Consider the following 11,215-nt stretch of genomic DNA (forward strand, 5'->3'; position numbering starts at 1 on the left):
ATGAATAACATAGCTAAACGGCTTTTTTCCCTTCCTGCAGAATTAATTTTAGAGAAATGGTGTTCCTCACAGCCCAATACTCGGGCTGAATTTCAAGGGGAAACATCTTCGTAATGGTAGCTGCTAGCCTGCTACATGGACAAGGGAAATATGATCCATGAATGGACAGAAACCTATATGAGAAAAATTGCAATCATAGGAAACCCATTTGAGCTCTTTATCTATCAGACTTAACAACCAATACTAATCATGAGGATTGATCAAGATCTTCAAAATCTGGTGTTAGCTGCTTATACCACAGAGACAGAGAAAAACAGTGGCCGCAACATTAAATAATTCATGTTTTCAGCAACTACATTGTAAAGCCTACTCGTGTGCCCCAGTACCACCACCAGCAGCTTCCAATACACTCCTAGCTTCTGTGTCTGGATCAGCTAGCTCACTCGGGGTCTGTCCAAAAATTATTACCAACTGTAAACATGAAAATGAAGAAAAAAGAAAAAACCAACTTCAAAGTCCATTCAAATACTAACCCTTCCATAAGTATTTGATTTTGCAGGAGAAGCCCCAGAAGCCAGTAACAACCTTACAACATCAACATGCTCACCTCTTGCAGCATGGTGGAGAGGCTGTAAATTAGAGTCAAAATAATGATCAATAACTACTGAAATAAGGTATATTAAAGAAACGGTTTTTTCTATATCAAAAAATTAAAAAAAGGAAAAAATGAAATCTGAGAAATCCCAGTGCATCCTTTGCTGTCATGCAGACAGGATTACAACAGTTTTTAACTAACTTTTCGTTAGCTGGTTAAATGAAGAGACTTCCAATTAAAATTTCTTCTTTTTTTTTTCTTTTAATTTTTTTATAAGTGACTTCCAATTAAAACTTCTTTTGATAAGTAGATAAGTAGAGACTTCCAATTAATACTCACAGTATCACCTTCCGCATCAACTGATTCTAACATCCTCTTTACAGATTCTGTGTCATTTGCTGTGGTTAAAAGAAGTTGGGCTATCTCCACAAATCCTGCAACATAGATGTGAGCATTAGAAATCATGGAATCTCTGGGAAAAAAAATCATTGTAATAAAAGAGTTAGGAAGTGGTTTAGCCTACCTCCTGCACAAGCATCATGAAGAGGAATTGCACCGTCTTCATCTTTAGCTTCCAGGTTAGCTCCTCTTTCCAAAAGTAGCTGTGTGGAAAAAAGCATGCAGAATTTACTATTATTGTTATTATTTTGACGGACATTAATTTCAAGAAGTTACAAAGAGAAGTGTAAGGCAACTGACCTGAACACAGGGGAAATGGCCATAGAGACAGGCCAGATGGAGAGCTGTGTCCCCATCTTCCACAGGTTCATCAATGCTGCCAGTCAAGTTATCTGCACTTGTATTGATTAAGAAAGCATCAGCGGGAAAATGACCTCCAAACAGGGCTTGTGGATGCCACAAAAATGCAAAACCATGATGCTCTTTTCCATGGCATTTGAAGGCCCAATTTCATGTGATAGTGTAATTTCTAGAAGCTGAAAATAGCATCCCTACATAATTGTCCAGACTAATGTAATAATTTCATAAATATCACACGTCAAAATTCAAGTTACCATGGACACACTGTTTTTATTTAATATATTACAAGAATATGCAGCATGACCTAAAACATAAATATAGATTACAGAAGGCCCTTTTAATTCTCTTTCTTCTTCACCCTACTTTCTTTTTGTTTCAATCACACCCATCCTCCCTCGCCCAATGGATTTAGATTAGAATTTGGATTTGAAATGCTATGATTTCAAATTCCTTTATATTTAATGTAATTTGAAATCCAAGATTTTGAAGGGTTAAGATCTGGTCTAGATTTGGAGCAAAATCCACGTCCAACTTTTAATACATGATCCAAACAGAGAATTTGGATTTTAAGGACCCATATTTCAAATCCTTCTCCCCAAAACCCTTTTTGGAGATCATCTTCCTGCCGATGCTAACAAAGTATTCTTGAACTTCAATTCATGAAGTATTCTTGGGAATGCTAACTATAAAGAAAAAGCATTCGTGGGAATGAAAGTATGAAACTGAATTGAGTGAACTCTTTACTCTGACTTCATGATCTACAGTTACTTGAAGTCAGCTGAAAAGTGGATGCGTGGCTTGCTTCGCTTAGATTTTAATACCTACATCCTATGAAAAGTCGACATAATTTGATGTACCAAACTTCCCTCAATGATCTAAACTTTGACAAAGGAAGCGATCACAACCCAGATTTCTAAACATGATCAAGTCAACAACCTATATAACCTTTATATTCTGAACATAAAATCAGCCAATGCGTTTCTAGTTTCTTTGTGCATCCTTCAAAAGTTGTACCATTTAGGTCATTCTTGTCAGTGCAACATGTCTAACGAACTTGGTGGTTAACCTTTTTGCCTCTCTAGCAAAATCAGTCTCAGCAAGTCCTGACACCCAGCCCTTCGCCCCAGATCCCCATATACAAAACTCAAGGGCTAAGTACAAGAAAATAAGGCATAAAAGGCCAGGATACTCAAACACAGCAATTGCTTGGTGAAAAGCTCAAACATAAATAATTATAGCAATTCAGCCCATAAAGATATCTTCTACACTCACCAATATTGATTGCCAGCCATACCAAATCAATCAAATCCAACAAATCTCAAAACACCAAGTCTGTGGTTTCACATCTAACTAATCGTCATTCCAGCCAAAACACACACACAACCCCCAACAAAGGAAGGCACACACACGAAGACAAACTAGGTTACTTTCTCCTCGGAACTGAAACCAGCAGCATCGCTACCAGAAGATTGATTACTGGCCAGTGTTAGTAAAAGCATGCATAAGCACAAAGAAACAAGGTGAAGTGCTTTGCTTACCAAAAGTGCAGTGCATTTACAAAGCACACTTTTTGTGCGAGGATAAACCATAGAAAAGGGTACTTTTGTAACTTTAAAAAAATTATAGAATATTAGTTCAAGGCCAAGGAAAAGATGTAAATAAATATTCTTAAGTATTTAATTGATATTAGAGATCATTTACATATTATTTTGATTGGCAACGGGTGTCCAAGAACAGCATCCCGACTAACCCCGGGGGTGCATAGGCCCTCGGCAAGGAGTTTCCAGCAAGTGTACCTCGGATAATGCAAAGAAAAAAATCCTCCGGTCCGATGGCCCCTAGAGATTGTTTGCACCCAAGGGGATTTGAACCTTAGATCTGGGAGGAGCATATCCCCAAGCCCAAGGTCTTTACCACTTGAGCCAACCCTAAGGGTTATGGCACCACATGTTGTCATATATGATGAATTTGCTTTGAATCCACTTTAATAGTCCAAGCTAACTTTATAGATGGATTAATATTTGATTGCTTATGTTAGCACACAAGTCAATACCTACAATCTTGAGCCTTTTTGGTCATGGTCCTTTTGGTAGATTTTGATTCAATCATGTGTGTTGATGATGTCTTTCACACACCTCAAATCTAGCATTCATCCCTAGCAAATAATAATAAAAAAAGGTAAATAAGAGAGAGAGACACGGATTTACATGGTTCCGCATAGAGCCTACGTCCATGTGGTGTTTGGAGGGCAAATCCACTATAATGGGCGTATTTTACAGTTTCTCATCTCACAGTACAATGGGGGTCGATGACCACTTTAGCCTAGAGAAGATAATATCTCTAGAGTCTTTTGGGTTGAGGTTGAAGAAGCCATCCGAGTATTGAGCCAGCCACTCTGCTTCCCAAATTGAAGAATATTCCAGCTGCTCCACCAGACGACATCAACACACTTTCCTCATCATATGGCATCACCACAACATCTGCAAAGGATAGCAACTCCACCACAACTGCCACTACCTTGGAATCATCTATAATAACTTAGAATAGGCTTGATACGTGACCTATTGGCTTGTTTGTAATTATCTTGGTTTTGTTTGTAATGCTTAGGCAACTGCTATAACAGACTCTGCTGCAAATGATAATGCACTGCAGAGCACACCACAAGTTTGTACAAATGTCAAAAATCAGTTAGGATTCCTTCTTGCATATATATACGAAATGTATACAGCCTTTACAATTAATGAGAATCAAATTATTTCTTCATCTTCAAACTCTTACATGGTACCAGAGCTGGAATCGACCACCGTCTCTTCCTCATGGCCAGTGAAAACTCATCCTTCTCTGAAAAACATTTTTCCTCCTCCACCACCTTCCAACTCCCAAGCAACTTCTCCTATATCGTTTCAGTCAAGTTAGGCTCAGACAACTACCTTCTTTGGCACGCCCAAATCATCCCTTACCTCCATGGCCAAGAACTTTTCCAGTTCATTGATGGTTCAACTCCTCCTCCGCCTCCCATGCTTCCAATCTCTTCTCCCTCCCAATCTGGACAATCCATCTCTCAACCCAACCCAGCCTACCTTCTTTGGCACCATACTGACCAGCTCCTGCTCAGCGCACTTCTCTCCTCCTTAACTAAACCCATTCTTGCCCAGGCTATTGCCTACCACACCTCTTGTGAACTATGGATCATTCTTGACATCATGTTCACCTCTCAATCCCAAGCAAAGATTTTCCAGCTCACCAATCTCAAAAAAGGTTCCCTCTCCATCACAGATTACTACCGCAAAGTGCGTCTTCTCTCCGACACAATGACGACGGCTGGAGAGCCTCTACGTGATTCTGAGGTTGTCTCTTACCTCTTAAATGGCCTCAACTCAGAATATGAGTCCTTTGTTATTTCTGTCACCACTCGCTCTACCCCCATCAGCTTTGCAAAATTATTTAACCATCTCCTCACCTTTGAAAGTCGTCTCACCCTTAACTCTATATAGCATGGGTTGCTCCCAACCCCCTCTGCCCTTGTCACCACCACCTTTTCTCCTTCAAATTCCCAACGTGGAGGTTGCACCTTCTATCGTGGTGGTCGACAAAATCAACGTGGTGGGCGTTCTCGTAGTGGCAAATCTTTCTCAACCCCTCAACATCTATCTCAGTCTTCAAACAAGCCAACTTGCCAAGTTTGCAACAAGGTGGGTCATGCAGCACTTCAGTGCTACCATCATTTTGATCAAGCCTACCAGTTTGATTCACCACGCTTTCTTTCTACGCACTACACTAGTTCTCCTTCTCTCTTAGACCATTCGTGGTACCCAGATTCAGCAGCCACCAATCATCTAAACTCTGATCATCAGAACTTGAATCTCTCAACTGAGCCATATTCAGGTCCCGAAAAAATTCATGTTGGCGATGGCACTCCTCTCCCTATCACACACATCGGGGACTCTCAACTCTCCTCCTCTTCCTCTAATTTTTTACCATGTAAATTGCTTCATGTGCATCATATAACAAAAAACCTTGTGTCCGTTCAACAATTTTGTCATGATAACTCTGTTTTCTTCGAATTTCATGCCTCTAATTTCTTTGTGAAGGACAAACAGACGGGCACTCCTCTTCTCCAAGGACCAACTCGTAATGGCCTTTATCTTTTTCCTCCTCCCGCTTCGCCATCATCTGATCATGTTGCTCTCATTGGTGAACGGACCACTTTAGCTCAATGGCATCATCAACTAGGCCATCCTACTCTTCAGCTTGTCTCTCAAATACTGCGCACCAAGTGTTTGCCCTTTCTTCCATCTCAACTGGACTTTTTTTGTTCAAGTTGTCCTCTTGCCAAGTGTCGGCAACTTCCTTTTAAAAACTCTGTTAATCGGTCTTCAAGACCTTTGAATTTAATTTTTGTTGATGTTTGGGGTTCATCCCCTTATCTATCAAGGGACAGTTTCAATTACTATATTTCTTTTGTTGATGATTGTAGTAGATATACTTGATTTTATCCACTTACTTCAAAAGGAGATGCTACTTCTACTTTTCTTCTTTTTCAATCCCATGTTGAATGCTTATTCAATACTAAAATTAAAAACGTTCAAAGTGATTGGGGCGGTGAATTTCGATCCCTAACTCGTATTCTTAACTCTTTAAAGCATTTCACACTATCTCTCTTGTCCACATACGCACCAACAAAATGGTGTGGTTGAGCGAAAACACCGCCACATTGTTGAAACGAGTCTTGCTTTTTTAGCAACCGCACCGATTCCCTACAAATTTGGGCCGATGCTTTTCAAACTGCAGCATACCTCATTAATTTAATTCCATCTCCATCTCTCAAAAATAAATCCCCTCATCTTATTCTTCACAAAAGGATCCTAATTACTCCTTTCTCAAAGTTTTTGGGTCCAAATATTGGCCCAACCTTTGGCCCTATAACAACCATAAAATTCATTTTCACTCCTTATCCTATCTTTTCCTTGGATACAATCCTACTCACAAAGGTTACAAGTGTCTTCACCTTCCATCCAATAGGCTGTATATCTCTCGCGATGTCATCTTCAATAAAAATTCTTTTCCTTACATTACTTTTTCAAATTCTGCTCCTGCTCCAAACCAAACCCTCTCATCCACACACACTGTCCTGCCCATATCTATTTCTACCACTTTGGGCCCTCTACCTCCCAACCCATCATCCAGCCCATTTCTTTCCTTAAGCCCTCTCCACATGCACGGCCCACTCTCCTCTTCTTCTTCCTCACCCTCTGAAAACTCTTGGGCTAATTCACTTCCTTCGAATCCCCCCCCCTTTCGATTCAACATCCCTTCCTTCCTCCAATCCTCCCAGATCACCTATCATAACCCGATCAAAAACCAATTCATCTCGTCCAAAACAGCTTTCTGATGGTCTCATCCTCTATTCCCAACCACGACACTATCTCACCACCTCCATTGAAACACCCGAAGAACCAACATCATATACCACTTCCTCAAAAATAACACTTGGACTCTTGTTCCCCCTCCCCCTTCTTCTAACGTTGTTGGCTACATGTGGGTCTTCTGAACCAACGACCGTGCAGATAGGACTATCGAATGAAGAAAAGCCCGCCTCGTAGCAAAGGACTTTCATCAACAAGAGGGCTTGATTACTCCGAAACCTTCAGTTCGGATGTCAAGCCCACTATGATTCAACTTGTTCTTTCTCTTCCTGTCTCCCATGGCTGGTCACTCCGTCAACTCGATATTCAGAGCACCTTCCTCCATGGTGATCTCCATGAAACTGTGTATATGGTCCAACCGATTGGTTTTGTGCACCCTAAACATCCCCATCATGTTCGTCGCTTGCAAAAGGCCATTTATGGCCTCAAGCAAGCCCGTGCATGGTTTGCACAACTTAGTTCCCACTCTATGAGTATGGTTTTATCCCATCTAAAGCTGATCCATCCTTGTTTATTTATTCTTCTAATTTTGTTTTAATTTGTCCTTGTTTATGTGGATGACATTATTGTCACCAGCTCTCATGCCTCACAAATTGATCATCTTGTTAGTTATCTTGCTTATGTGTTCCCCATTAAAGATTTGGGAAAACTATCCTTTTTCTTAGGCATAGAAATTTCATATCTTCTTGATGGCATTTTAATTTCCCAAGAAAAATATGTTCGGGACATCCTCTCCCAAACCAACATGTTGTCTGCCAAAGGAGTCACCTCTCCAATGGTAGCCTCCACTAAACTTTCTTTGTCCAATACTCCATTTTTTGATCCAACTCTCTATCGGAGTTGTGTCGCCAGCCATTAGTACTTGTCCCTAACAAGACCTAATATTGCCTTTGTTGTAAATAAACTTTCTCAATTCATGCACAATCCCAAAAATCCTCACTGGCAAGCTGTGAAGCAATTGCTTCGCTACCTCAAACAAACACTAAATTGTGGACTCTTTATCTCTAAGTCAGCCTCTCTTCAACTCCAAGCCTTTTCAGATGTTGATTGGCCAGGTTGGGCCCGATGACTACCGCTCTACCGATGGCTTTTGCATTTTTCTTGGCAAAAATCTAGTCTCTTGGAGCTCCCGCAAGCAACAAACCATTGCTCATTCGAGTACCGAGGATGAATACAAAGCCCTTGCCAACACCACTACTAAATTGCTGTGGATTCAGTCACTTCTCAAAGATTTATGCATTTTCCTTCCCAAACCACCCCTCCTTTGGTGCGACAATATTAGGGCTACTTACCTTTCCATGAATCATGTTCTACATTCATGTACGAAACACATGGAAATTGATTTCCATTTTGTGCGTGATAGAGTCCCTGCCAAAGCTCTTCAAGTAGCCTCTCTACCATCAAAAGATCAACTGGCTGAAATCCTCACCAAGCCGCTAGTCTCAACTCATTTTCATTTTACTACGGACGAGCCTTACTGTGGTAGATACCCCCTTAGGCTCGAGGGGGCGTATTGAGCCAGCCACTCTGCTTCCCAAATTGAAGAATATTCCAGCTGCTCCACCAGACGACATCAACACGCTTTTCTCATCATACAGAATCACCACAACATCTACAAAGGACAGCAACTCCACCACAACTGCAACTACCTAGGAATCATCTGGAATAACTTAGAATAGGCTTGATACGTGACCTATTGGCACGTTTGTAATTATCTTGGTTTTGTTTATAATGCTCTGGTAGCTGCTATAACAGACTCTGTTGCAAATGATAGTGCACTGCAAGCACACCACATGTTTGTACAAATGTCAGAATCAGTTAGGATTCCTTCTTGCATATATATAAGAAATGTATACAGCCTTTACAATTAATGAGAATCAGATTATTTCTTCATCTTCAAACTCTTACACCGAGTAATCCAACCAAAGTAGCCCCAAAAGTCTCTCAAATTAGATCCCAGATCCTTGGGTAGGAAACCCCCCTTTATTGAGGCCTTGGGAGTAGTTGGTGGGGAATGTCAGCTTTATGTCACTTCATCATTTCCCTTTGCGTGTCTGACTTCACTTCCTCCCTCAGCTCTTTGGATGACTTATTTACTACTATGGAGGAACACTAGATTGGCGCTGTACAGTCAAGGGAAAAATCAGCTTAACGGTGGCATGGTAAAAAAAATTCCCATTGCGCATGCACAACGAGAATTTGTGGGGCAACTAGTGAGGGTTAAACCGCCATAAAGATCTGAAGGAGGCCGCTAAGCAGATTCTCCAAGCCCGGCCTAGTAAATAGAGAAGGCCCGGCACACAAAAGCCCATTGCCCACAGTTTAGTATTTGAACTCCAAAGGGGCTGAGATCTATCCCCTTCACCCAATGTGGGTTTAGTCATGGAAAGTGCACCGAATGGCCTGGACACACCCCTGTATGATGAAGCTTACTAAGAGCCACGCCACATTAAATGTTCGGATACACACAATCGGAAGACCTGTCTGTGCCAAGATGAGCACACAAAAGACCTAGTGGGGTTACCGCATTAAATGTGGCAGCATGGCCCCTTGAGAAATGGGGGGCAGTCAGGCCATAGGAGGAGTACAGCTACCAGACCCTCGAAGGGAGGAAGTAAGAAAGGAAAGAGGAACCAGAGGTACGTTCAATCACCCTCTTCCAAAGATAGTCGTAAAATACCCCTTCCTTTGACTGACTTGGCATCAAGGCTCCCCTTGGCCAAAGGGGACCGACCGCGTTCAGGCATCTTATCTTATTAGGTCGAACTTTCATGGCGAAGGGAACTCCGTCCTAGGTGTGCGAGACACACCATCAACAATGTGCATATTTAGCAAAGCAAAATATAATTAAATAAGAGAAGTTTGAGATTCACAAAAAGATCTCATAAAAGTAAATTCACAAACTGATGTGATTTAATATAGTACATTAGATCTACTTTATAGTAAAATAAACTTTACAATTTGACATATTACATCAAGCCACGTCAGTTTGTGAGTTTACTTTTGTGAAATCTTGTTGTGAATGAAGCATTTTTCATTACATAAATAGCTTTCTATTTTGCATACTAAACCCTTTTTATTGCATCTTATGGATTCTTTGTTATTATACATTACTTTTAGAAACGTGCACTTTACTTCATTCAAAAGCGTGCTTGCACTTGAGCTAGGCTGCAGACGCCATTTATGCTAAGTGTATCAACACTGCAAAAGATTGTGCATAGAATTCAAAGTACACTTTTGGTAATTACAATTTAAATAAAAATACATATGCCAATAGTATCAATTTATTTCATTTCAGAACTAAGACTTTTGGTAAATCATGTACAGAAAAAGCAGCTCTACTCATTAAACCAAACGAGCCAATGCGTTTTGCTAACCATGAAAATTGTACATAAGCACTCTGAAGAAAGAAAAATCCAGCTGAAACAAGTTATTAGCTATTTATTACCCCCCCCCCCCAAAAAAAAAACGCAATTATTTTATCTGCTTCCAGAATTTTACGAAAATGCAGACAAAAAGCAAAACCACGTCTGCTCTTTACTTAGACATAGAACTTTTGGTACCCGAAAGTTCACCCTTAGTTCGAAAGCTATCTAAGATTAACCCAAAAAACAACCCCGGACAATCGAATAAATCTAACAAACTAAAGCACCAAAGATAAGGTATGAAGAAGAATAAGATAAAGAGTAAGAATGGAACCTAGGGCGAGGCGGAGAGCGTCGAGGTCGCCAAGCTGAGAGGCTGCGGCGAGGTCGCGGAGGTGGGGAGGAGTGTCAGAGTCAAGCTCGATCAGACCCTCTTCTTCGAACAGAGCATTGTCTTCGTTTTCTTCGTCGTCCATCATTCCGTTGAGCCTTCCGGGAACCGCCATATCCTGGGTTTGCTGTCCTTCCCCTCTGCTTTCCCTCTTTCCAGACTCGACCACGTTAACATGTATGCTAGGGTTTAGCGGACCACGTCTTCAATTTGTTGCAAAGTCCGTGTTAATTAGGTGTAACCGATCAGGTTCGATTTTAGATAAAATATGAGATTAAATTGGTATGTATTGATTTTATATTTTTAAGAATCGATTCTGAATTAGTTATTATGTTAAATTGGTACTTCTGATATTTTTAATTTCAATTCAATTTTTAGTTTTAATATATTATATTATATATTATATAATATATATAATACTATAGTAATAATATATTATAGTATATTATAATTATATTATAGAGTATAGTGATATATTATAATATATAATGATATAATATTAATGTAACTATTAATATAATAGATTATAGTGATATAAGATTTTAAAATTTAATATTATATTAATTAGTAATTTATCATATAATAAAAAATTATTTTAAATTATATACAATATAAAAAATTATAATATATATGAACTTGTCTAGTTTGGTCCAATCTAGTTTTAAAAAAAGAAAAATTG

At 39.9% G+C, this 11,215-nt stretch overlaps 1 protein-coding gene across 1 annotated transcript; it reads right to left on the reverse strand.

Annotated features, from left to right (window-relative positions):
- Positions 1–230: 230 nt before the first annotated feature.
- On the reverse strand, positions 231–10,777 carry LOC121267005 (poly [ADP-ribose] polymerase tankyrase). Its single transcript, XM_041170889.1, has 6 exons — positions 10,480–10,777; positions 1,295–1,386; positions 1,119–1,197; positions 935–1,029; positions 534–629; positions 231–450 (listed from the first exon to the last, which is right to left on the reverse strand). The coding sequence occupies exons 1-6, from the start codon at positions 10,649–10,651 to the stop codon at positions 367–369; spliced, it is 618 nt and encodes a 205-aa protein (XP_041026823.1). The 5' UTR covers positions 10,652–10,777; the 3' UTR covers positions 231–366.
- Positions 10,778–11,215: the final 438 nt, after the last annotated feature.

Source organism: Juglans microcarpa x Juglans regia, chromosome 5S (assembly GCF_004785595.1).
Source record: "Juglans microcarpa x Juglans regia isolate MS1-56 chromosome 5S, Jm3101_v1.0, whole genome shotgun sequence".
Lineage (NCBI taxonomy): Eukaryota > Viridiplantae > Streptophyta > Magnoliopsida > Fagales > Juglandaceae > Juglans > Juglans microcarpa x Juglans regia.

Bases quoted from the DNA above. Each gene is read 5' to 3' on its own strand.
- LOC121267005 (XM_041170889.1), bottom strand. From the start codon at position 10,651: ATGGCGGTTCCCGGAAGGCTCAACGGAATGATGGACGACGAAGAAAAC. The intron at 1,387-10,479 runs GTTCCATTCTTA...ATACAAGTGCAG, and splicing joins CGCTCTCCGCCTCGCCCTAG to ATAACTTGACTGGCAGCATT. The intron at 1,030-1,118 runs GTAGGCTAAACC...TCTATGTTGCAG, and splicing joins TCATGATGCTTGTGCAGGAG to GATTTGTGGAGATAGCCCAA.